The 26,901-nt window shown below is 36.8% G+C and overlaps 1 protein-coding gene across 7 annotated transcripts in view; it reads left to right on the top strand.

The window, feature by feature from the left end:
- SEPTIN7 (septin 7) overlaps nt 1-26,901 on the top strand; it is a 104,356-nt gene that overhangs the window by 61,367 nt on the left and 16,088 nt on the right. For all 7 annotated transcript variants that reach the window (XM_040260194.1, XM_040260192.1, XM_040260195.1 and 4 more), the window contains 6 exons: nt 7,905-8,005; nt 8,837-8,971; nt 15,753-15,870; nt 22,170-22,262; nt 23,283-23,379; nt 24,632-24,683. In XM_040260194.1, coding sequence (XP_040116128.1) covers nt 7,905-8,005; nt 8,837-8,971; nt 15,753-15,870; nt 22,170-22,262; nt 23,283-23,379; nt 24,632-24,683 — 596 coding nt within the window. The remainder of the gene's footprint in view (nt 1-7,904; nt 8,006-8,836; nt 8,972-15,752; nt 15,871-22,169; nt 22,263-23,282; nt 23,380-24,631; nt 24,684-26,901) is intronic.

The following is a 26,901-nucleotide window of genomic DNA, read 5'->3' as shown; positions in this document are numbered from 1 at the left end:
AACTCACTTTACCTTCTTTCAAGGTAACACTTCAAAGCTGTCCTCTTCTGTTGTAAATGTTCTCCCAGCTCTCCCTTTTTCTGAAAACAAAGGCATAATTAGACTAAGGCTATCTCTAATAACATTTTTAAGACAAAGGCCTGTGTACCACTATTAAATCTCTTCCTTTTACCAAAAGTGAGACCTTTAACATTTGAGAACTAGATTGATCCTTATTAAAGTCCCAGAGAAGTCCTCTTTCCTGATGTACCATGGAGGTATTCCTTGATATACTGGAAACAAGATGAAGGTTGTCTGAACTCTTTTCTCCACTTACCTGGGAGAGAACATGGCATATTCCTAGTCATTCAGTTGTTAGAGAATAGAATGTAATTTTCTTTTACATTTGAGTGGTTTTTCACCAAGCTCAATAATCTAGCAGATGATCTGCTCTTGGGAGCTCTTAAATTCTCTCAGTGAAGAATGATCAGAAGTATTACATCTTAGCCCAGACATATTAGACCAGGAAAAATATATAATCTTGAGTTTCAAAAAGCAAATGTCTGCAATTTCCCTGACCTGAAGGCTTTCTGGAATACTTCCAACTGTCAAAAAGAAGAAGAGAAGTAACATCCTGTGATGTGGCCAAATAGGGAGTGAAACTTCTATAAAGACCACAATCTCATAATCTCTCCTAGCATTATTTATTTACAAGAGGCTTGTATCTTAAAGAAGAAATTCCTTCACATTCATAGTCTTGGGAGAAAGGAGAAACTATCTACTCTGAGCAGGCAAATGATTCTGAGTTTCCAGTGTATCAGTGATTCTGATCTGAGTGAACTTTTCAGTAATAGATAGAAGTGTTCTGAGATTAATTCCCAACATCGTATCTTTGGCCTTAGAAACCTAAGCTGTGCACTTCTGAATGTAAGCTGACATTCTGGTCCTGTAGTTCTTTATATCAGTCTTCTCAAAGTACACTGTGCTTCACAATCAGTTGGAAGCCTTGCTCAGTCTGTCAAGTCCCCCTCCCCATATTTGAGGCAGAGCCCAAAGAATTTGGCATTTCTTATAAGTTTCCAAGCTATTCAACTGCCAGTCTAGGTACTATACTTTGTGGACCACTCCTTGTGTTTCTGGCCTGCTGTGGACTGATTTCATCCTATCTCTGTGAAAGAAAGTAAGAGAGTGAACTGTTTTTCCTGAGTTCTTCCAGAATATTTCTAATTGAATGAAATGGCACCATGTTACTTTTACTTTGATTCATATATATATTTTCCCAATAGAGTAATTAAAGTTATAGAAAAAATTTGAACACTTAAGCTCTACTTCATATTCTAATCTCAAACATAGATGATTAGATTAACAGTTTTCAAGAAAAATATTATTAATACAATGTTATATACATGGTAGCAAGTTTTATGATCTTATATTTGAAAATTTTTATATCATATTTCATTTCAGCGAAAGTTTGCCAGCTATCTCCTAGGGAAAGGTGATAGTTGGCAACCTTCATAAGGAAAGACCATCCTTTATTCTGAGACTAAATCCATTGAAATTTCTTTTGTGAAATGACAGTGCTAGATTTGTTTTTTTCTTTCAGATTTTTTTTTTTTTTGAAATTTTTATTTTTTTAAAATTTGGCTTTGCCAGGTCTTAGTTGGAGCATGTGGGATCTAGTTCCTTAGCCAGGGATTGAGCCCAGGCCTTTTACATTAGGAGTGTGGAGTCTTAGCCACTGGACCTCCAAGGAAGTCCTTATTATTTTTATTTTTCCCAGATTTTTAGTTGGCTGCCTTATGTTAGTCATCTTTAAAACTTTTTTCTTGGTTTATGAAGTTCAGTAAATCTCTATTTTAGATTAGATGGGAACAAAAGTTTTGGAGGTGAGAAGTGAAAGCAATGAATCCTATCCCTAAGATAACTTCTTATGACTCCTTGAAACACCTTCATAGAGTCCAGTTAGGAAACTCTGCTGTTAATGTTGGTCCAGTTTTGATAATTTTTTTTGAAACAGTTATACACAGAGCAGGTATTTGAATACTTGTCTTTTACCAGGTTTGGGGGCTACAAGGATGATGGACATAGAGTTCTCAAGGTTGTCACAGTCATGTGAAGGATATAGCAAAAAGTCATGATATAGTGAGAAAGATGCTGCTCTCAGGTGGTATAGAGGTGACTTTGGCAAGGGATATTTCAGTGAAATCATAGGAATAGAGGGCAGGATGACAGCGAGTTGGGAAGTGACTTTGTGAGTCAGTGAAGATGGAAATGGCTATGAAGGAAGGGATGAGAGGGAATACCTAGAGGTCCAGTGTAGGGAACAGAGACAATGGTTTGGTTTTTATTTCTAAAAAAGACCTGAAAATGTTTGTATCCTATGGAGAATCAGTTCCTAAGAGATGAGAGATTGAAGATACAGGGGAACTAGTCTAAATAGTTGTCGAGATGACTTTGAAATGGAAATTGGTCAAATCCCCACCATAGATTGAGAAATTAGCCTCAGGGAAAAAAGAAATGTATTCCACTAAACAGGAGAGAACATTCAAAAAAGCTTCAGAAAAATTGGGGATGCTCTTGAGAACCCTCCTACACTGTTGGTGGGAATGTGAATTGGTGCAGCTACTATGGAGAACACTATGGAGCTTCCTTTAAAAACAGGTACCATATCATCCAGCAGTCCCATTCCTTAGCATATATCTGGAGAAAACTCAAATTCAAAAGGACAGTTTCAAAAGGACAGATGCACCCCAGTGTTCACGGTAGCACTGTGTACAGTTATCAAGACATGGAAGTAACTTAAATGTCCACTGACAGATGGATAAAGAAGGGGTGTGTGTGTGTGTGTATGTGTGCGCGCGTGTGTGTATGCGCATAATAGAATATTACTCAGCCACAAAAAAGAATGAAACCGCCATTTTCAGCAGCAGATATTACACTAAGTGAAGTAAGTCAGGAGAATGACAAATACCATATGATATCACTTAATATGTGAAATCTAAAAACATGATACAAATGAATTTTATTTATAAAACAGAAACAGACTCATAGAAAACAAACTTACGGTTACCAAAGGGGAAAGGAGGAGGGATTAATTAGGAATTTGGGATTAATAGATACATACCACATTATATGTATGGATGTGAGAGTTGGACTGTGAAGAAAGCTGAGTGCCAAAGAATTGATGCTTTTGAACTGTAGTGTTGGAAAAGACTCTTGAGAGTCCCTTGGACTGCAAGGAGATCCAACCAGTCCATCCTAAAGGAGATCAGCCCTGGGATTTCTTTGGAAGGACTGATGCTGAAGCTGAAACTCCAATACTTTGGCCTCCTCATGCGAAGAGTTGACTTATTGGAAAAGACTCTGATGCTGGGAGGGTTTGGGGGCAGGAGAAGAAGAGGACGACGGAGAATGAGATGGCTGGATAGCATCACCAACTAGATGGACATGAGTTTGAGTGAACTGCGGGAGTTGGTGATGGACAGGGAGGCCTGACGTGCTGTGATTCATGGGGTCGCAAAGAGTTGGACACGACTGAGTGACTGAACTGAACTGAACCACATTATATAAAATAGATAAGCAACAAGGACCTACTATATAGCACGGAGCTATATTCAATATCTTGTAATAACTTACAGTGGAAAAAGAACTGAAAAAGAATGTATATATCCATTTGAATGTAAATAAAAAGGATTGTATATTTACATACTTTGCCATGCACCTGAAACATTGTAAGTCAACTGTACTTGAGTTTAAAAAAATTTAAAAACTAACAGCAACAACAAATTGGGGATGTTCTTGTCTTCCAGTGAAGATCAAGTACTTTGCTGAGCATGGTGGCAGAGATTGTAAGGTAAAGCTTGTGTGCATGTGTGTGTGCTCAGACACTTCAGTCGTGTCCAGCTCTTTGTGACCCTGTGGACTGTAGCCCACCAGGCTTCTCTGTTCATGGGATCTCCAGGCAAGAAGACTGGAGTGGGTTGCCATTCCCTTCCTCCGGGGGATCTTCCTGACCCAGGGACTAAACCCACAAAAGTCTCCTGCATTGCAGGCAAGTTCTTTATCTGCTGAGCCACCTGGGAAGCCCCAAGATAGAACTTGGGAAGAGTCATACTAGAAGAGACATGAAGTGAAGGAGCAAATAAAGACTGTCAGATGACCTGGAAATTCCTGTCATAGTTGAAGTTTATGAAATTTATGGAAAAGTATCTTAGCCGGAAAAGAAAATAAACGATTTGGGAGGGGTTTGTTAATAGAAAATGAAAGGGACATGGGAATTAAGATTTCAGTGTAAGGAGAGAGGGGAATGAGGTATATAGTGGTTCAGAGAGTAGAAGGCAGAATTAGTGTTTGGATCAAGTTTCTTCTCAGTTCGTTCTCAGTCTCGGTGAGAAGGAAGTAGTTTTTAAGCATAACTATTCTGTTGGTCATTGCCTCTCTAAGTATCTTGTTGAACATAATGAAGTACATATGATGATGCTTGTCTTTTGAGTTATTAAATAATCTAGAATAGATTTTGTGTTTGAGCCAAGTGGAGTATCGCAGACTGTTCAAGTTTCTACTAGCTGAGTCTGCAGAGCTTTGGCTATAATGCCATCTCCTAAGCAAGTATAGGTGGAGGTATGCTCTTGACAGAAAATTTTAGCCTTCTCCTCAAATGTTAATATAGTTATAATACTTTATCTTAAAAAATGACTCAAACATTAAGTTAGAAAAATGTAATGTGTTTAATACTCTTTAAGAAATGGAAGAAGTGAAGCTGTATGAACAGTGAAAGTTTGACTTTTTCTCAGACTGAAAAACTATAAATATTAGAAAAAGTGTGAGTTTCTGGAATCTAGGAATCCAAAATAGCCCTTAATTATTATACATAAACAATATAATAGGCTTTAATTTTATTTTTCAGAGAAAAGCTCATTTGAAGGTGCCCTTGATTCATTCATTCCTTTTGTATTATATGTTTAATCTTTGAGAACTCTGAGTGATGCCGTAAAATATGCTGATGTGACCTGCTTAAGTAAAGTGCATGGGAAAGTGGCCATTTGGAATAGATTTCTTAAGAAAAGTTTGAAATTCCTGGACTTGAACTAATTTGTTTACCATGGATCCCATGAGGATACTTGCAAAGCCAGATGATAGGATACAGTTGGATCTTGTGAATGGCACTAGTTTACAGTTATGTTTTCTGGATTTCTTCCATATGTTGCCGTCTTCTTTGTATTTGACCATGTATGGATACACAGAATTTCATAGACCAAAGAAGAAAAGAAACTTTCATATGAAAAGCAGATCTTCATTTGTATTATCACTCTAATAAACAATTAAGTTGTTGAACTATAATTTTTTTTTAAAACAAAGAAGCAAAAATCTTAAAATTTAAGCTGTTGTGGTGTGTGATTAGTATACAGCCTAGTACTGGAGGTAGAAATGTTCTTTGTTTGGTAATGAGAGAACCAGAAATGGTTTGGAGTAAAATCAGGAGATGATTCATGTAGAACAGTTAGATTTTTACATCAGTTCTAATACACGGTACTGTGTCATTTAAAATAATTTTTGAGAATTTTTAGGTGAAGGGATGGTTACTTTGGATATTTCTGCTTCAGTGACAGTTACTATAAATGGATAACTTATTTTTATGAGGGAGATGGAGGCAAATGAGATATATATTGAGAACTGTTAGATTTGAATAGATTGTTCTTTTTTAAAAAATTGAAATGTAATTGACATATAACCAGATTGTCCTTTTTAACTATAGACAACTGCTAGATATATAGAATGTGAATTTCTAAGCCACATGAAGTAATATCACTCAATTTTTTTTTTAGTTTTAGTTTTGATAATCTACACTGATGAGTCTGATTATTTCCACAGTTATTTTGCCTCCCTTATATTATTAGAGTAACTCAATATCAGACAGACTGTATTATCTTAGCTATGTGGTATTAAACAGTATTCTCCCAAGCAGTGTGCAACCATTGTTGATATTGAAGGTGACCAGAAAATATTAGAGCCCGTATCTATTGATGTTGAAATTTTTTTAATTTACAGAGAAATTGACACTTCCTGCTGTTTAATGTTCAGATAACCAATTTTATATGTTTGGTAGATAAATAAATGTACTTACATTTGGGATATCTAAAATTTTCACTGACAGTTTACATTAGGTCAAAGCAGTTTAAAAACCATTGGTCTAAAAGATAAGAACTTTGTCTCTTATTTGTCTAAAACATTGGAAGCATTTCTGTGAATATGCATGTCCAAATTTCAGTTTCAGCAAGTTTCTTTTTTGATAATGCTCTTTTAACAAAATAATTTCTGATTGCTATCAATCTTCACTATCTAATTCAGTAGTCACTAAGCCACATGTGGATTGGGAGGATCCCCTGGAGATGGAAATGGCAATCCACTCCAATATTCTTGCTTGGAAAATCCCATGGACAGAGGAGCCTGGCAAGCTATAGTCCACGGGGTCACCAAAGAGTCAGACACAACTTAGTGACTAAACAACAACAGCAACAACAGCAACAAAGCCAAGTGTTGCTGTTTCAGTTTAAGTTAAATAAAATTGAACATTCAGTTCCTCAGTTGCTCTAGTCAGATTTCAAGAACTTGTCAACCGCATAGGCAAGCAGCTAGTATGTATTGGATAGTTTAGATACAGAACCATTTCCATAATCTCAGAAAGTTCTGTTGAGCAGTGCTGCTATACACTTTTCACTCTGCAGTCTTAGTTTCAACTCTCAGTCTCTTCATCCATCAGCTAGCATCTGTAAGAAAATGTGAGGGTAATGGAAAGACATTATCCATTTTTTAACCTGTAAAGGTAAACCAAACTTTTCTACCCAGAAATTAGTTGCTTTTCCTTTCTCAACTCTGTTAATCAACATAGATAGTTGAAATTGTTTTTCATATGATTACAATTCCATCTCTAAGTCTAGTAGTACTTAATTGGTACCATCCTATGGCATGTAACATTCAGAGTTTAATTTGTGCCTCTTAAGTTAGCCTATCAGCATACTTGGAACCTCTAGTCTTACTAAACACTATATATAAATTAAATGAAAGCCTATCTTTTTCTGGGAGAATGATTCTCCTTTTCTGTTTGAATGAATGTTTGCTTTAAGTAGGAGCAGCATATGTCCCAAGATGAATGATTTTTACATTCTAAAACAGAATTTGGGGTTACAGAGTATCTTAGATTGTAGGAAGAACTGCTGTTATTAAGTCCAATTTCTTTTCTTAAATAGAACATTTTTACAAACTCTAAAGAGAACTGAGATTTTACTCAGAATTAGTAGGGTTTTACCCTACCAGATGCATTTTTTTTCAATGCCTGGATTTTGCTGATCGCTTTGATCTGAATGGACAATAACGCATTCGAGAAGAAAGTTGGCTCTTAGTCATGACGTAAACACAAGTGTAAATAATTATAGCCATGCTGAGAAAGATTTGGGAATGGAAAGAAGTTCTCTTGAGTAATTGGTTGGGACCAAAGTAGATGGAGATAATCCAGAAAACATTTACTGGAAATGGTAGACTAAATGTACTTTCTGATAAATCGTATTTCATCTCTGTGAATTACTTGATCATTCAAGCACATTGTTTATTTGTATTATTAGATGTGCATTTATTAAGTTTTAAATGGCTTTAATAATTAATAATATTTTATCAGTCCTGTTTTCCTTCTCTATACCAACTATGAGCTGTAAACCCATTATTTATATATATGTACTTTTCTTTTAAGTAACCTGGACACTCAACATCTACAGTAATTGATTCTAAAGAAAGTGGCTGGTTGGGTAGATTTACTATACAAAAAGCTTCCTATTTAGTTTTGATTAACACTTGTCTCCCTACATCTTACCTTGTAGGGAACCACAGATATAATGTATGTTATTAATATCTGTACACAATGACTCTTACAGGTGGAACAATCCAAAGTTTTAATCAAAGAAGGTGGTGTGCAGTTGCTGCTCACAATAGTCGATACCCCAGGATTTGGAGATGCAGTGGATAATAGTAATTGGTAAGAAGGGTTTGTCCCTACTGCTTTCCATTGCATTTGGGAATAGGGCTGGTTAGACTTTTTTAACATTTTAAATCTTCTCACCTATGGTTACTAAAATTTAAGTAATATGGCTTGGGTTCATATATCAACTTTGCCACTTACTTGTCATTGTTGCTTAACTTCTTTGAACTGATTTCCTTTTCTTTAAAATGATGATAACACTTTTCATAGAATTATTTTGAAGATAGACTCTAAAACATAGATAAAAGAATTCTCATTATTATAAGAAATTTGAAACTTTTCATTCTCTATTAATTTTATCTGTTTTTCTGTCACACCCTAATTTAAATATGATTTTAGACCTTCAGTTTTTCTGTAAGTTGTAAGTGAAGAAAACATCCATGACTTTCTGTTTGGAAATAAGATATTAGGAGTATATAAAAATATTTTAATTTTTCTTTGAGTTCTGCATTATTTTTAAAGTAAATTTCTTCAACTTTGGAAATACCTAAATAAATTCATCATGAGGCTTCTGTGTTGTTTAATCTTTTCATTTGAAATCTAAAACTCTTTGGATATAATTTTTCATGTTATTTGTTATTTTCATGTTTTTTGTTATTTAATCACTTAGTTATGTCTGACTCTTGAGTGACCCCATGGACAGTCTGCCAGGCTCCTCTGTCCATAGGATTTCCCAGGCAAGAATACTGGAGTGGGCTGCCATTTTCTTCTCCAGAAGGTCTTCCTGACCCAGGGATCTTGGTGGATTCTTCACCACTGAGCCATCTGGGAAGCACCGTTCATAAGTGGAATCTCAACTTAATTATTTTATTTATTTGCATTCTACAGCTGGCAGCCTGTTATCGACTACATTGATAGTAAGTTCGAGGACTACCTAAATGCAGAATCTAGAGTGAACAGACGTCAGATGCCTGATAACAGAGTGCAGTGTTGTTTATACTTCATTGCTCCTTCAGGACATGGGTAAGTACCTGAATACTTCTGATAACCTTTTTGTTGTTTTATTATTACTCATCTTTGGGTGCATTTGTTGGTAATCCTTATCTCTGTGGGGTACATTTAACTATACAACTTGTGAAGTTCCAAATTCCATATAAAAATGATTCATAAAAAATGTTAAGTCCTAGCCACGCTGAAAATGATTTTACTTCTTAGTTTCTCATGTGTAAGACTGTGCTTCATGGAGAGGAATATTGTTTTCATCATGGTTTCGCGTCTCAATATGGCTAATTTAGCTTTCTTGTTGACCAGTCTGCCACAGATTGAACAATCAAATAAGGAGAAACAGCCATAACAATTAGCTTAGACATATTCTAAGAAACTCCAAAGATATTATTTATTATACATCTGGTAGAGAACATTGCAAAAAACCTTAAATACCAAGGTTCTAATGTGCTGTTTCTTTCTTCACTAAATCTATTTCACTAATCTTCTATTTGACCTTAGCTGTCACAGTCAAATTATTTAAGTATCCTATCATCAGTACTAACCTTCTACTTATTAGGAATTAAAATTAAGATCTGAGTATTTAGACATGTATCTGATCGGATTGTTTGTTTGTATGGCCAGCCTGTACTCCTGTTTTGGTAGTTTGTGTTTCTTTGTCATTTTGAGGAAATATGCGTGTCATCGTCAACTGCAGATGTTTGTACTTACTCTTCTTTAAAGTGAAAGTGAAGTCGCTCAGTCATGACTTACTCTTTGCTACCCCATGAACTGTAGCCTACTAGGCTCCTCCGTCCATGGGATTTTCCAGGCAAGAGTACTTGAATGGGCTGCCATTTCCTTCTCCAGGGGATATTCCTGACCTAGGGATCGAACCCGACTCTCCCACATTTCAGGCAGATGCTTTACCATCCGAGCCACCAGGGAAGCCCTCTTCTTCAGTCTTTGGTTAAATGAGTCAGCATAACTCCGCCCCTTGATGATTGTAATTCCACCATCTCTCCACCAAAAGGGACTGGACAATTTCATAGCATTAGACTAATAGCATTGTCTTCTAACACCAGAATTACAGTAGTGTAAACCAGTTCCTTCAAGTGAAGGTGAAAGTCGCTCAGTCGTGTCCGACTCTTTCTGACCCCATGGACTATAGTATAGAGTCCATGGAATTTTCCAGGCCACAATACTGGAGTGGGTACCTTTTCCCTTCTCCAGGGGATCTTCCCAACCCAGGAATCAAACCCAGGTCTCCTGCATTGCGGGCAGATTCTTTACCAGCTGAGCCACAAGGGAAGCCCAGGAATACCGAAGTGGATAGCTTATTCCTTCTCCAACAGATCGTTCCGACCCAGGAGTTGAACCGGATTCTCTTGCATTGCAGGCAGATTCTTTACCAACTGAGCTATCAGGGAAGCCCACTTTCAAAAGCATACTTTTCTCTTTTGTTTCCTGCTTTCTTTACCTTTTGCCTAGATAGGCTAGTGCCCATTATCACCATCTTGGTTGAGCAGAAAGCCTTAATTTTATAGTTTACCATTTTTGCACTGTCTGATTGTAGTGGTGCAGCTGTTTCTTTTTCATTTCTAATATTCTTCTATAGTATTCTCAGCAAATTATATATTTAAAGCCTAAAGCCCAAAATTGACTTATCTACTTAAAAGGCTAAAAAAAAAAAAAAAAAAAAAAAAAAACCCTCAAAATACCATACTGTATAGTTTTTTTCTGGTAACTTGTTAGTTTCTTCTTGAATTTTTATGTGTGTGTGTGTATGTATATATATATATATATATTTACACTTATCATTCTAATATAACTTGTTAGGGCTTTTTCCTGAAAGCCAGCAAAGTAAAATCTTAACCTGTAGTTAAGTCAATAGAAATTTGTCAGTTTATATCCACTTTTTATTATTTTAGATCTTTTGGACTCTCTCCAACACTTAGTAATTCTCATGGAATCACATTTCTCTTATCCCCTGAGGGAAAATATATTCCTTAAAATTGCGTGGGAAATAAAATTTTTTTTAAAGAAAAAATTTTGAGATTATGTGTAGTGGCTTGGGACCATTTCTTGTGTGTCACAAGGGATGAGAGTTCCAGATTTTAATTTCTTAGTATAAAACAATGTGCTTTTGAGTAGTTTGTCAGCTTAACTATTTTTAGAAATGGAACAAAGTTTTGCTACTGGTATATGCTGCTGTGGATTAAGTGACATAATATGACATTGAGTTTTCTGTAGAGAGTTTCAAATTCCATGCTCACTAAAGAGTGAAATTCCAGGCAGCATAGTAGAGGAATTATGACCTTTCTACCTGGGTAGTACCTGGATTCCCTTTTAGAGGTTCTGTTTTTGGAGTAATTATAGATTGGTCCAGCAGTATATTTTCTGTGTCCCTTACCCCACCAGGTGTCATCACTGAACAAAGGGTTCATTTGTGATTTCAGCTGTTGTTGCTTCATTTCCTTTGTTCAGTGGTTGGTAACTGACTTGGAACTTGATTTTTCAAATGGTGTTTTTACAAACCTTTTGAATTTTGATTGCCACTTTGAAAAAAGTGTCAGTTTTATAGAGATTTTTTTTTCCTTTAGAAATGTATATACGTATGTATGTTTAATATTTTTATGTATTTTTATGTATGTTTAGTAAATATTTGCCCTCTATTCATTTTACTTACTTTGCTGGAAGCTTTGAGGTATTAAATGGTTTTTTCTCTTTGTGAGTGTTTCATCGCTCAGTCGTGTCCGCCTCTGTGATCTAATGGACTATAGCTCCTCTGTCCCTGGGATTTCCCAGGCAAGAATACGGAGTGGGTTTCCATTTCCTTCTCCAGGGTATCTTCCTGACCCAGGGATCGAACCTGGGTCTCCTGCATTGCAAGTGGATTGTTCAGTGTCTGAGTCACCAGGGAAGGGTTTATCTTTTAGAAATTCTATAAAGGAGTTTCCTTTGTGTTTAAAAAAAAAAAAACACTTAAAAATTAGATTTGTTGGAAAAGATGATCTGAAATAAAATTAAATGGATAGAGGAAAAATTTCAACCAGTATGTAATCTGTTGTGAAATAAGTGTTTTCTGTTGGCATTTTGTAAGCTTTTAAAATTTGTATTCTAGTTTAAAAAGACAGAGGGTTTTATCAGGGTTTTTATAAAGGTTATATCTAAAGTTTAATTTTGTAAAAACTGTTTTAATATTCTTCAGCCCTGTCATTTTATGTTTGAGAAGTTGACTTCCCTGATTTCCTTGTCATAGCTATTTTCAAGTATCTTTCTCTTGGAAAGTTAAAATAATAAATGTTCTGTAAATGTTGTTTTACTTTAAGGGTAAAATCTTGTTAACTTGGATTACAATTTAATATTTTATATTCAGTTGAGTTCAGTCGCTCAGTGGTGTCCGACTCTTTTTGACCCCATGAATTGCAGCATGCCAGGCTTCCCTGTCCATCACCAACTCCCAGAGTTCACCCAAACTCATGTGCATTGAGTTGGTGATGCCATCCAGCCATCTCATCCTCTGTCGTCCCCTTCTCCTCCTGCCCCCAATCCCTCCCAGCATCAGGGTCTTTTCCAATGAGTCAACTCTTTGCATGAGGTGGCCAAAGTATTGGAGTTTCAGCTTTAGCATCAGTCCTTCCAATGAACACCCAGGACTGATCTCCTTTAGAATGGACTGGTTGGATCTCCTTGCAAGGTTCATTAAAATTATAGATTAACTGAATTGTTTTCTGTCACCAGTTTAATGAGGTGGTAGTGGTAGTAATTTAACTTTGTCCTGCATATAATCTGGAAGGGAAACTCTAAAAATTTACAAATCTGAGATTTTTAAAAAAATATATAGTGGAAATAATTAAGTTTATCTTATGTGCTCCATATTTCTCTCTTAAAATTTATTTATTTTTGGCTCTGCTGGGTCTTCAGTGCTGCATGTGGGCTTTCTCTAGTTGTGGTGAGCAGGGGCTACTCTAGTTGAGGTGCTTGGCCTTATTCTTGCAGTGCCTACTCTTGCAGAGCATGGGCTCTAGGGTGTGCAGGCTTCAGTAGTTGCTGCACATGGGCTAAGTAGTTGTGGTGCAGGGGCTTAGTTGTTCTACAGCATGTGGAGTCTTCCCAAACTAAGGATCAAACCTGTGTCCCCTGCATCAGCAGGCAGATTCTTAACCACTGAAACCCCAGGGCAGTCCCAAATCCGAGATTGATTGACTGAGCCATGACTTTTATATTTAGCGTTGTTATGTAATGATTGATAAAAAACAGGCAAAAACTTAAATATTTTCTCAAAATCAAAAGGTTTTTCAGTTACCATTAGTGAGATAAGGGTGCTGTTTATAGATAAATATGGTGTTATTCTAGCCACACACTTCTTCTTTAGTGTTCTCTGAATGCTAATATCAAAATTCAAAGGGTTTAAGATGAGAATTAGAATTGAAGCTGTCTCATTTCTCCATATCTGCCTTCCTGCCTTTTTACCCTGTCTTTCTTCCAGTCACCATGTCACTACCACAAAGAAGTATAGTATTAGTCATCATTAAAAAAGGAGTATCTCATTAGTCTCTGCTGCTGCTGCTAAGTCGCTTCAGTCATGTCCGACTGTGTGCAAACCCATAGATGGCAGCCCACCAGGCTCCCCTGTCCCTGGGATTCTCCAGGCAAGAACACTGGAGTGGGTTGCCATTTCCTTCTCCAGTGTATGAAAGTGAAGAGTGAAAGTGAAGTTGCTCAGTCATGTCCAACTCCTAGCGACCCCATGGACTGCAGCCTACCAGGCTCCTCTGTCCATGGGACCCTCCAGGCAAGAGAGTACTGGAGTGGGTTGCCATTGCCTTCTCCCATTAGTATGTGGACAACCACCCAATACACCCAACAGTATATATATTAAACTATAGTATGCTAAGAGAACTCAAACAAGGGCTTTCTGTTTATTTTAAAATATTAGTCCATAAAATTTATAATGAAATTAGATTTTTATTCCATTTTCCTCATGTTTTATCAAAGCGAACGAATACTGTATTTCTATGCAAAATACTGCTGTTACCTTCATTTATTTTGTTAAATATTAATTTTTAGTCTAGTGTATTCTGCATGTGAGGAATAGCTGATTTTCATTTATAGTTATTCAAAGATGTAAGGAAAATTACAGCAGCTTAGTTTTTTAGTTAGCACATATTTGAACACCTTGTCAAGTGTTGGAACTGTACTAGATATTACAGAAGAGATGAATGAGACAAAGGCCTTTGCTTTTAAGGATCTTGTAGTGAGAAGATGGGAGGAACAAATACACAAGTAGGTGGTTACTATATGACAGATTCAGTGTTGTGATCCGTTAGGCTTCTAGTTTTAGGTTGGAGAAGAATTCTCAGAGGAAATGAGAATAGTAAGCTAGGTCCTAAAGGACAAATAGGAATTAGGCAAGCCAGCTAGAATGGGGATGGGAATGGAGTTGTTCCAGGCCAAGGCAATATGACCAAAGTATGGTGATTTCAGGATATTGTGAGAAGTTCAAAAAGGCTGGCATATTGGAAGTCAGAAGTAGCAAAAAATGCTAAGGGATGCTGAGAGATGAGGTCAGCTGAAGAGGTTATGTTTTCACAGGCTTCATAGGCCACGCTCACTCAAGGAATCTGGCTTAGTAAGGTTTTCAGTCTGGGAATGACTTGATCAGAATTGGATTTTAGAAACATTGTACTGACTGCAGTGTGCATGGTTTTGAGGGAAACCAGACAGATTCTTGTCATTATCGAAGTTTGGTGGCCTGAACCAAAGTAATGGAAAGGAGATAAATATATAAATATTTTTATTTGCTCAGCAGGTTCTGGTGAATCTTTGGAATGGATAAATAGAGGAAGTTTATCCAATCTGAGTCCTGGGTTTCAGCTTTGAGTAACTGGGTGGATTGAAGTGTTACTTACTGAGATAGAAAGCATAGAAGGGGAGGGGGTATTTGGGGGTTCAGATGAACTTTTGATTTTGAGGTGCCAGAATGGATTGTCTGAGTAGTATTTCCATCAGGTGAACACAAGCCTGGAACGTAACAATGAGATCTGGGCTAGGTATAAAGACTTGGGAGTTATTAAGCCATAAAGGATATTAGAAGTTGTTATAGTTAATGATAAGCTTATAGAATGTAGAGAAGAAAAGACCTAATAGAGAATTCTGAGGCATGTACCTTTTAAGGGACTAGCTTACAAAGAGGTTCCTGGAAATTACTTTAAGTGAACAGCTTGTGAGAGAGTAATGTCAGTGCTGCATAATGGGCAAATTTAAAAACACCATTAAACGCCACAGTGTTTCTGAGTTGGCTGCTGCTAATTATATTAGCAGCCTGAAAGTATTTGGTGACCTTAAAAGTATAGTGGCCAAGTGGAGGCAATAGTTAGAATGTAATGAATAAAAGGGATGATGAAGAAGATGTTCTTCTGAGCCCCTTCTCTGAGAAATATACTGGGTAACAAGAGGTAAAAGAGGATTATAATTTTTCATTTACAAACAAGACAGATTTCCCAAATTTGAGTGATAAGTAGAGTCTCTTGTAGGAGAGCTTATTAGGAGCCTTTCTGGATTTTCTGATTCTACGTTCGGGCCCACATGCTGTGACCAGGGTGTTAAAACACAGGAGTCAAAGCTTTCTTAGGCATTCCAGTGCTGCTTGAAATCCTGTTCTTCCTAACTGTTGCTGGCCCAATATACATCTTTAGAGAGTGTTTCTGATGAGGAAATGAAGTAGTTCCAATGTATGTAATTTTAGCATTGGAATGTAAAAAGTCTGTTCTCCCAAATTGGTCAATCCAGTCATATTAAATATTGTGTATTTCAGACTTAAACCATTGGATATTGAGTTTATGAAGCGTTTGCATGAAAAAGTGAATATCATTCCACTTATTGCCAAAGCAGACACACTCACACCAGAAGAATGCCAACAGTTTAAGAAACAGGTAAGTAAAATGACTTTGGGAATTCTTAGGATTCTAATATTATTCATGTAATTTGCAGTTTTTCATATTTTCAATATAATGTGTTACAGTGTGTTCCTCCTGCTGCTTTACTGTGTGTGTGTGGTTGTTTACACTATATTAAAAATAACTGTTGAAAATAGTCTCCTGCTTTAGTTTTCTCCTCAGTTCAGTTCAGTCACTCAGTTGTGTCCGACTCTTTGCGACCCCATGAATCACAGCACGCCAGGCCTCCCTGTCCGTCACCAACTCCCGCAGTTCACTCAGAGTCATGTCCATCGAGTCCGTGATGCCATCCAGCCATCTCATCCTCTGTCGTCCCCTTCTCCCCCTGACCCAGTCCCTCCCAGCATCAGAGTATTTTCCAATGAGTCAACTCTTCGCATGAGGTGGCCAAAGTATTGGAGTTTCAGCTTTAGCATCATTCCTTCCAAAGAGATCCCAGGGCTGATCTCCCTCAGAATGGACTGGTTGGATCTCCTTGCAGTCCAAGGGACTCTCAAGAGTCTCCTCCAACACCACAGTTCAAAAGCATCAATTCTTCGGCGCTCAGCCTTCTTCACAGTCCAACTCTCACATCCATACATGACCAATGGAAAAATCATAGCCTTGACTAGACGGGCCTTAGTCGGCAAAGTAATGTCTCTGCTTTTGAATATGCTATCTAGGTTGGTCATAACTTTTCTTCCAAGGAGTAAGCGTCTTTTAATTTCATGGCTGCAGTCACCATCTGCAGTGATTTTGGAGCCCAAAAAAATAAAGTCTGACACTGTTTCCACTGTTTCCCCATCTATTTCTCGTGAAGTGATGGGACCAGATGCCATGATCTTCATTTTCTGAATGTTGAGCTTTAAGCCAACTTTTTCACTCTCCTCTTTCACTTTCATCAAGAGGCTTTTTAGTTCCTCTTCCCTTTCTGCCCATAAGGGTGGTGTCATCTGCATATCTGAGGTTATTGATATTCACCCGGCAATCTTGATTCCAGCTTGTGTTTCTTCCAGTCCAGCATTTCTCATGATGTACTCTGCATTAAGTTAAATAAGCAGGGTGACAATATACAGCCTTGTCGTACTCCTTTTCCTATCTGGAACCAGTCTGTTGTTCCATGTCCAGTTCTAACTATTGCTTCCTGATCTGCATACAGATTTCTCAAGAGGCAAGTCAGGTGGTCTGGTATTCCCATCTCTTTCAGAATTTTCCACAGTTTATTGTGATCTGCACAGTCAAAGTCTTTGGCATAGTCAATAAAGCAGAAATAGATGTTTTTCTGGAACTCTCTTGCTTTTTCCATGATTCAGCGGATGTTGGCAATTTGATCTTTGGTTCATCTGCCTTTTCTGAAACCAGCTTGGACATCAGGAATTTCACAGTTCACATATTGCTGAAGCCTGGCTTGGAGAATTTTAAGCATTACTTTACTAGCGTGTGAGATGAGTGCAATTGTGCGGGTAGTTTGAGCATTCTTTGGCTTTGCCTTTCTCTGGGATTGGAATGAAAACTGACCTTTTCCAGTCCTGTGGCCACTGCTGAGTTTTCCAAATTTGCTGACATACTGAGTGTAGCACTTTCACAGCATCATCATTCAGGATTTGAAACAGCTCAACTGGAATTCCATCACCTCCACTAGCTTTGTTTCTAGTGATGCTTTCTAAGGCCCACTTGACTTCACATTCCAGGATGTCTGGCTCTAGATGAATGATCACACCATCGTGATTATCTGGGTCGTGAAGATCGTTTTTGTACAGTTCTTCTGTGTATTATTGCCACCTCTTCTTAATATCTTCTGCTTCTGTTAGGTGGATACCATTTTTGTCATTTATTGAGCCCATCTTTGCATGAAATGTTCCCTTGGTATCTCTGATTTTCTTGAAGAGATCTCTAGTCTTTTCCATTCTGTTGTTTTTCTCTATTTCTTTGCATTGATCGCTGAAGAAAGCTTTCTTATCTCTTCTTGCTATTCTTTGGAACTCTGCATTCAGATGCTTATATCTTTCATTTTCTCCTTTGCTTTTCACCTCTCTTCTTTTCACAGCTATTTGTAAGGCCTCCGCAGACAGCCGTTTTGCTTTTTTGCATTTCTTTTTCTTGGGGATGGTCTTGATCCCTGTCTCCTGTATAATGTCACGAACCTCATTCCATATTTCATCAGGCATTCTGTCTATCAGATCTAGACCCTTAAATCTATTTCTCACTTCCATTGTATAATCATAAGGGATTTGATCTAGGTCGTACCTGAATGGTCTAGAGGTTTTCCCTACTTTCTTCAATTTGAGTCTGAATTTGGTAATAAGGAGTTCATGATCTGAGCTACAGTCAGCTCCTGGTCTTGTTTTTGTTGACTGTATAGAGCTTCTCCATCTTTGGCTGCAAAGAATATAATCAGTCTGATTTCGGTGTTGACCATCTGGTGATGTCCACGTGTAGAGTCTTCTCTTGTGTTGTTGGAAGAGGGTGTTTGCTATGACCAGTGCATTTTCTTGGCAAAACTCTGTTAATCTTTGCCCTGCTTCATTCCGCATTCCAAGGCCAAATTTGCCTGTTACTCCAGGTGTTTCTTGACTTCCTACTTTTGCATTCCAGTCCCTTATAATGAAAAGGACATCTTTTTGGGTGTTAGTTCTAAAAGGTCTTGTAGGTCTTCATAGAACCATTCAACTTCAGCTTCTTCAGCGTTACTGGTCAGGGCATAGACTTGGATTACTGTGATATTGAATAGTTTGCCTTGGAAACGAACAGAGATCAGTCTGTCATTTTTGAGATTGCATCCAAGTACTGCATTTTGGACTCTTTTGTTGACCATGATGGCTACTCTATTTCTTCTAAGGGATTCCTGCCCACAGTAGTAGATATAATGGTCATCTGAGTTAAATTCACCCATTCCAGTCCATTTTAGTTCGCTCATTCCTAGAATGTCAACGTTCACTCTTGCCATCTCTTGTTTGACCACTTCCAATTTGCTTTGATTCATGGACCTGACATTCCAGGTTCCTATGCAATATTGCTCTTTACAGCATCGGATCTTGCTTCTATCACCAGTCACATCCACAATTGGGTATTGTTTTAGCTTTGGCTCCATCCCTTCATTCTTTCTGGAGTTATTTCTCCACTGATCTCCAGTAGCGTGTTGGGCACCTACTGACCTGGGGAGTTCCTCTTTCAGTATCCTATCATTTTGCCTTTTCCTACTGTTCATGGGGTTCTCAAGGCAAGAATACTGAAGTGGTTTGCCATTCCCTTCTCCAGTGGGCTACATTCTGTCAGACCTCTCCACCATGACCCACCCGTCTTGGGTTGCCCCACGGGCATGGCTTAGTTTCATTGAGTTAGACAAGGCTGTGGTCCTAGTGTGATTAGATTGACTAGTTTTCTGTGAGTATGGTTTCAGTGTGTCTGCCCTCTGATGCCCTCTTACAACACCTACCATCTTAGTTTGGTTTCTCTCACCTTACTATTTCTCCTAAGAGCCCATAAGTATTATCATAGTGCCCTTTAGTGTGTGTGCTCAGTTGTTTAGTTGTGTCCAACTGTTCATGATCCCATGGACTGTAGCCTACCAGGCTCCTCAGTCTGTGGAATTTTCCAGGCAAGAATACTAGAGTGGGTTGTCATTTCCTGCTTCAGGGGATCTTCTGACCCAGGGATCGAATCTGTCTCTTTTGCCTCCTCTGTTGGCAGGTGGATTCTCTGCCACTGAACCACCTGGTAAACCATAATGCCCTTATCCTTCATCAATTTAAATAAGGCTATTTTAGATGTTTCTGTATAGCTTCCACCACCACCCGTCCCCACAGGCAGTCTCCCACATTGCAGGCGGATTCTTTACCAGCTGAGCCACAAGGGTAGCCCCATTTTAATTTTTCTGTATAGCTTGTGCCACTGCCCCTCCCCACACCCTTTATAGAATTACTTTCCTAGACTGAATTCCTGGGGAGAGGATTACTTTTTAAAGGGTATAATTATTTTATTACCCCCTCCCCATTTTGTCATGGTGCTTTCTCAATAAAACAGTCAAAATTCCTTTTATGACAGGTATGTTTGATCCCGTGCCTTGCTAGCGTTGTCATTATTTTTTTTAAACTTTTTTGGATTAAGGTGATGTCTAATAATTTCTTTAACTTTCAATTTTCCAGAAAAGCTGAACATTTTAAAGCAGGGGTTTAGTTTTCCCTCAGTGTTGTGTTTTTGTTTTATTATATATTGTATTTTATGAAATGTAGGATCAGTTTCTGGAACTACTTTCCTATTCTAGTAGCCTATTTTTAAATTTTAGGCCAGTGTTATGTCTTTTAAGAGCTTCCCTGATGGCTCAGACAGTAAAGAATCTGCCTGCAGTGCAGGAGACATGGATTTGATCCCTGGGTCACGAAGATCCCCTCGAGAAGGGAATAACTACCCACTCCAGTATTCTTGAGAATTCCATGGACAGAGGAGCCTGGCAGGCTACAGTCCATGGGGTTGCAAGGAGTTGGACACAACTGAGCATCTAGCACTGTATGTCTTTTAAATTGAGGCTAAGTTGTATAATATTTTAAAATAGATTTTAGAGTTTACTATCTCTTACTGTCCTTCTAGTCTTTTGTAACAAAGTACTTTGGTTCTTCATCTTTTTCAGTATGGATTTTAGAATAACTTGAAAACTATTAGAAAAACAAAAACCTGTGGAAATTTGCTTTGAAATTGTGTTAAATCTGTATAAATTTTTAGAATGTTTTACTACATCATTTTTACTGTATCTGATATTTCTACCAGGAAATTTTTTATTTTACATTTATTAGCTCCATTTTTATTTTGTAATTTGCTGTTTCTAAGTTCAGATACTAATCATATAGTATTAGTAATATATCTATTTTATCTTAATTTGGAATTGTACTAAAAATGAAGAAATAAAAAAGGTGAATAAGCAGTGATCTCTATTTCTAAATTGGTCACTTGCAGTGGTTGTCAATTTACTTTTTATTTATTTATTTAAAAAAAAGCAGGGGGCCGGGGGCAGGTAGTGTTTAACCAGAGATGTTTATCAGAATCATGTAGAGAACTTTTTCAAAATGCATTATTGGACCATAGGTCTGCTAGTTGGTTTTGTAAGATACAGCTTTGTATTTGTTATTGTGAAGATGCTTACTCAGGCTATTTTAATATACAACCTCTGACTAAAAGCCATTACTCTTAGAGCTAGCTACTAGTCTTTCTTTTTCCTTCTAGTCATGTATCAGATTGGCCAAAAAATACGTTCAGAAAGCTTACAAAAAAACCTGAATGAACTTTTTGGCCAACATTAGGTTGACACATGATCTGACACCTGATGATTTATTCTTAGGTCTTTTTTTCTAAATAGATACATAACCCAGTTATAAAAGATACGTAGTCTTGTTTATTTCCATGGCGGTTCTGTCTGCTTTGGTAGCCGTGTAGCACATTTTGTTTCAGGTCCCTTTACTGCTGCTGGGGACCCTGGTAGTGAGTGTAGCATTAAGCTACCAGTACAGGCAGGGAGCTAGGTTTAGGTTTATTAGCCATCAGTTTGTTTGTTGTAAGTTTGAATAGGGTAGGTATTCAACACTATTTGGATGTCTGTATTCTTATTTGAATTTAGAGTGATTTTGGACAAAATAAATAAATTTGAGGTCATTTCTGATGTTACTAGTAAGTTGTCTTTCTTTTTTTCTGTATTCTCATTATTATTATAAACCCATTAGCTTCTTAATTTCCAGGGCATGTTTTCTCCCTGTGTGCTTGCCTGATCTTTTATCTGTTGCTCCTTGGTGTGTGTATATGCACATGTACATCTTTCTGATAAGTACACATTTTTTTTTCCTAGAGCCAGTGCTATACTTAATTTTATTTACCTTTGCTCAATTCTACTAAAAACTTTAGGTGAGTTTAAGCTCTGTTGATTCAGCTGAATAAAATAGTTGGTAAGAATTTGTCTAAAGGTATCTTAGTCATTATAAATAAATGACCCAGAATCACTAGAATGGAAATCAACTAGTGAAGCCATTTCTGGACTCTTCCTTCATTTTTAGAACTCTTTGGGTATTATAACCTTATAAGTTTAACATTTCTGAAGCAATTGGATTTAGAGAATGGTACTTATATATAAACTTTATAGAAAAAAAAACACCAGCATACTATTTTGGTTTTAAATTACATTTTGCATTGTGGAAAAACAGTAAAGGAACTGGAGCTAAAGACTCAGGAATTTAAGAAGAGTATAATAAAAATAAAGCTAATGTCTAAAATTACATGTGATGCTCTTTTACTAACTTCCTCTTTCATCTTAGATAATGAAAGAAATCCAAGAACATAAAATTAAAATATATGAATTCCCAGAGACAGATGATGAAGAAGAAAATAAGCTTGTTAAAAAGATAAAGGTAGGTTCATTCCCATACATATACTAACATGTTTTAGGGCCTTAGCAGTACTATAATAGCTGCTGTAAAGACCAGAAATAGCAGTGTTTATAGGGACTTCCTGATGGTCCAGCGGTTAAGACTATACTTCCACTGCAGGGGGCCCAAGTTCAATCCTTGGTCAGGGAACTAAGAATCCCACTTGCCATGTGGCATATACATATATAAATGTTTTTAAACAATTGACTTAACAAAATAAATGAGATTCTTGATTGTTTAGTTCACCTTTATGATTAACTTTGTTGTTTGATTGTTAGTATAATAAAGCATTATATGGAATAGAAAGATAAATAACAGTTCTTGTTTTCAGATGGTTTTCAATTAACTGATTTCATATTTTATAATTTTCCCCCTTAGAAACAAACAGGTAATGAGAATGAAAGGGGAAGCATAATGAGAAGACAAAGGATTTGCTCTTAAGCACTATTATGCTTATTCTTTAAGAGCCAAACATATGTTTTATTTTGTTCTATAATAAAAATCAATCAAAAATCTGTTCTGACATAATTTTCTGTATTTTTAACTTATAGTGGTTTCCTAAGTACCCTGGATCTAAAAATGATATATTGATTAATAACATTGTCTTCTAGAGCTATTAAGGTTGATTTATGATCAAGTAGGCAAACTAGCCACAAGTCTCATTTTTTTCCTTGTAGCTGCCAATGTATTTTTTACCCTTCAAAATTTTTCCAGTATGGAACACTTCTTTTTGGAATGATGCTTTAACAAATAATCTGATCAGTATATGCCTTAGTATTCTTAAATTTTAGTGAATGTATAATTTTGTTTATTGTTTACATTGGTAATAATGCCATACAATGGCAATTTACTAAATAGTAATTGAATGACCTATGAAAGTGAATGCAAAAACTATTGGGGTAATAATGTTTTTTGCTTACCTGTTGAATAAGGTAACTTCTTCATTCTTGAATTTGTGAGGACTACAGAGATGTATTTGAACAAGAATACTTTGTTTTATAGGACCGTTTACCTCTTGCTGTGGTAGGTAGTAATACTATCATTGAAGTTAATGGAAAAAGGGTCAGAGGAAGGCAGTATCCTTGGGGTGTTGCGGAAGGTAAGGTTTTCTTCAGTGAATGGCTTTCTATAAGATCTCACAAATGTTATAAAAAATTTGTATTTAGTAAGTAGTATAATAAGCATACTGCATTGATACAGTCTAGATTTTCAAAGATCTGAATTCAGTTTCGTTGAGTCTCATCTCCTTATTAAATACATTCACATTTCTCAGACCTTATGTCCTGCTGTGTCAGGCAAGTATGTGTTAAATCTTAATGTTGTAGTACTTTAGAAGCCACTTGTCAGTATTCATCCTTCCACCTCTGCCCCACCATTAAGCCTATTCCTGTTTTCTTGTTTGAAAACACACTTACAATGCAGGGGTTCTTTACCTGGGGCCCACAGATTGCTCCCAAGGGATCTAATAAACCTGAAATTGAAAACAATTTTGGAGAAAAGACCTGTCATTTTTATCTGGGTCTCAATTGGGTCTGGGACCCTAAAGAATGAGAACAACTGTCAGAAGCCCAATTAAAACATTTGCATTTTGCTTTCTTCAGGGCAGAAGTCAACTTCTTGGCATCATATCTTTAGAGCAAGAAAGTTTGTTATTAAGAGATCCTCTATACTAATTTTTTAAAGGAGTTTTAAACAGCAATATAATCTTAGTTATAGAGTCAATTCTTTGAAGCCTTCTTGGCATTAGATACATTTCCCGAAATTTGTGTTCATTATACTGGTTTATACTAATATTTAATCTTCAGTGTTACAGTAACTTGGAATGAAGATTGAGTCATGATTATAATTTGTTGATATTACTTTGAAAACATACATAATTTTTAGGATATTTTCCAAGTTAATGTTCTTAACGAGTGACTTTCCTAACTAGAGATACTGTGGTCACTCTCAGCTCTTTTCATCACCATGTAACCTTCAGTTTCTGAGCTGAGACTTTAAAACTAGTATAGACCTTAGAAGTCTGCACAGAGGAAATTGCTTTGTATCTTTATTTTCAGGTTATCCCCCTTCAAGAGTATTCTTTTAGTGATACATTAAAAAAAGAAGAACATTAAAGTTTCTTGGCTTAGGTTTTCATTTTGGTTATAACTTGTGGTTTTTCTAAAGTGATTCCTCACCCACCCTTGACCGGCAACATTAAGCACCATTTTATAGGGTTAAAGTCTTAATGAAACATTGACCTAAGGTATTTAATACTTTGTATATTCTCTCATTGTTAACACCCAGTTTCCTTTGAAAAGAATGGGTTTAGTGGAAGTAATACATATGGTCTGATTTTTTTTTTTTTGTAGTTGAAAACGGTGAACATTGTGATTTTACAATTCTAAGAAATATGTTGATAAGGTAAGTATAAGCAGTGATGAAAATAACACAGATTATACTTTCCCTAAATAAAATTAGTGTCAGATTTAGTTTTTTGTCTTCTATAAATTTAGCTAATTTAAACTGGTATCTTCATTCTAGCACTGAAGCAAGCACTGCCTAGAGACAAATTTGGATTATTTTGCCAAGGTTTTAAACTCTAGAGGAAAAATACAAAATAGGTTGTGTGGCTAGGGATACATAGGAAAGTGGGTCTTTCAATCATTGTACTTTGTGTTGCGGTTTAATACTGAAAGAAATATGAAAGTAGAAAGGAACAGGCTTTTGCTTCTCTTTAATGTGAAAAGCTTGTGGAAACTGGAAGAGAAGGCTTAAGTTTTAGGTCAGAAACTGGACTTCAAATATTTAAAAGATACACAGCTTAGTAGCTGGTGAGTGGAGCACTTTTGTTACTGAAACACTGTGAAAAACTGATCTTCCTCCCAGGAGGGAAAAACAACAGTCCTAAATTGTACCTTGTACATCTGATGAAAGAGAAGGAAATCATGTGAAAACAGGACATTGAATTAATTCTGGTTAGAGGAACCAGGACCTTAATTAGAAAACTAACAGCAGAGAGGAAATTCTGAAGAAAAAGTTGAAAAGACCCAGAGACAGGGAACAAAAAAAGGATCAAAATGAACCTCATTGTTTTCATGGAGAGATAAATTCCTTCTTTATGCTATTTCATACCCTTTTGCTCTTTTTTTCCTCTCTCATTATGCTTGCTTCTCCAGACCCTCAATACATACTATTCTTTTCAGCCTTCAGTTTTAGATGTCCATCTTAAGTTGATGTCTCTTCAGTTTCATACTACTCTACACTTTCCCAGTATACAAGAATTTCTTTAGCTATGTAGAAGTAACAGGAATACTGATGATAATTGGAAATCATGGAACAGCAACAAGATCATTCTTAAAAGTGAGGGGGACAATTTGAGTCAAACTGATACCTCAAGAGGAGAAGGCGATGGTACCCCACTCCAGTACTCTTGCCTGGAAAATCCCATGGACGGAGGAGCCTGGTAGGCTGCAGTCCATGGGGTCGCGAAGAGTTGGACACGACTGAGTGACTTCCCTTTCACTTTTCATGCATTGGAGAAGGAAATGGCAACCCACTCCAGTGTTCTTGCCTGGAGAATCCCAGGGACGGGGGAGCCTGGTGGTCTATGGGATCACACAGAGTCGGACACGACTGAAGTGACTTGGCAGCAGCAGCAGCAGCTACCTCAAGAAATATAAAAGAGATGGGAGTGAATTTTGAAATTGAGATTGCCATGTAATTGATTTTTCTCAAAAGAACTCATGAATAGATGCTCTGATAGAAAGTAGATGATGGTGTTAATTCAGCCACAGTGGTTGCCAGGCCTCACACAGTGGGAGAAGAGCAAATGCACATGAAAGGATGTTCATCTCCCTTGGTTTTGAGAAAACAATGCTTCAGGTTCTATTACCATCTCTTTGCTTTCTCTTCCATTTTGAAAATGTGACTTCAGAAGAACTAATAATCTCTGATGATTTTATATATGTAAAGAATGTTTCATAAATATTAACTGCCAGTATATTCCGTCTCATTTTATTATTTTCCTCAATTTTAAATCTGTGCTACTTACCTAGTGCTTGAAGCAATGATAATCTTTAACTTTGTCTTACATGTTTTTTATATATGCAAGCAATAATTCCCTATGTACCTAAAATACTATAGAAAGGAAGGCTAGTTATTAGCCAGACTTGGAACATTTGAAGGTATGCAGCCTCCTCTCTGATGAGTGGACTCAGTATACAAGCATTACAAGCAAATGGACCATTCCTACAGGAAAGCAACAAGACAATCATACATGTGTGGAAATATTAAAAATTCTAAAATTATGTAATATTACATAATTTTTATATATAATATATATAAGTAGATATATGCTAGGATGAGAACATTTACATGTATTAAAGAAATTCAGAGTAAGTATTAAGTGGTATATTTTCTTGGAGCAGAACCAGATAGAGAAGGATTTATGAAAATAGTTGCCTTAAGATGGATTAAAGTAAATAGAGTCATCAGATGTTTATTTGTGGAGTTGGGAGTGATCCTACTTAACATTTTTATCAAGTAGAATGAAGATATTGTCTTCAACTTCTTGAGGTTGATGGTTATGCAATTTTGCTTAATAAAAACTTCATTTATTTGTTAAATTTGTTTTAGCACA

Source organism: Oryx dammah, unplaced genomic scaffold (genome assembly GCF_014754425.2).
Source record: "Oryx dammah isolate SB20612 unplaced genomic scaffold, SCBI_Odam_1.1 HiC_scaffold_18, whole genome shotgun sequence".
NCBI classification, from domain to species: Eukaryota; Metazoa; Chordata; class Mammalia; order Artiodactyla; family Bovidae; genus Oryx; species Oryx dammah.
Note: the sequence above shows the minus strand (reverse complement) of the source record. Positions and strands in the feature narration are given on the sequence as shown.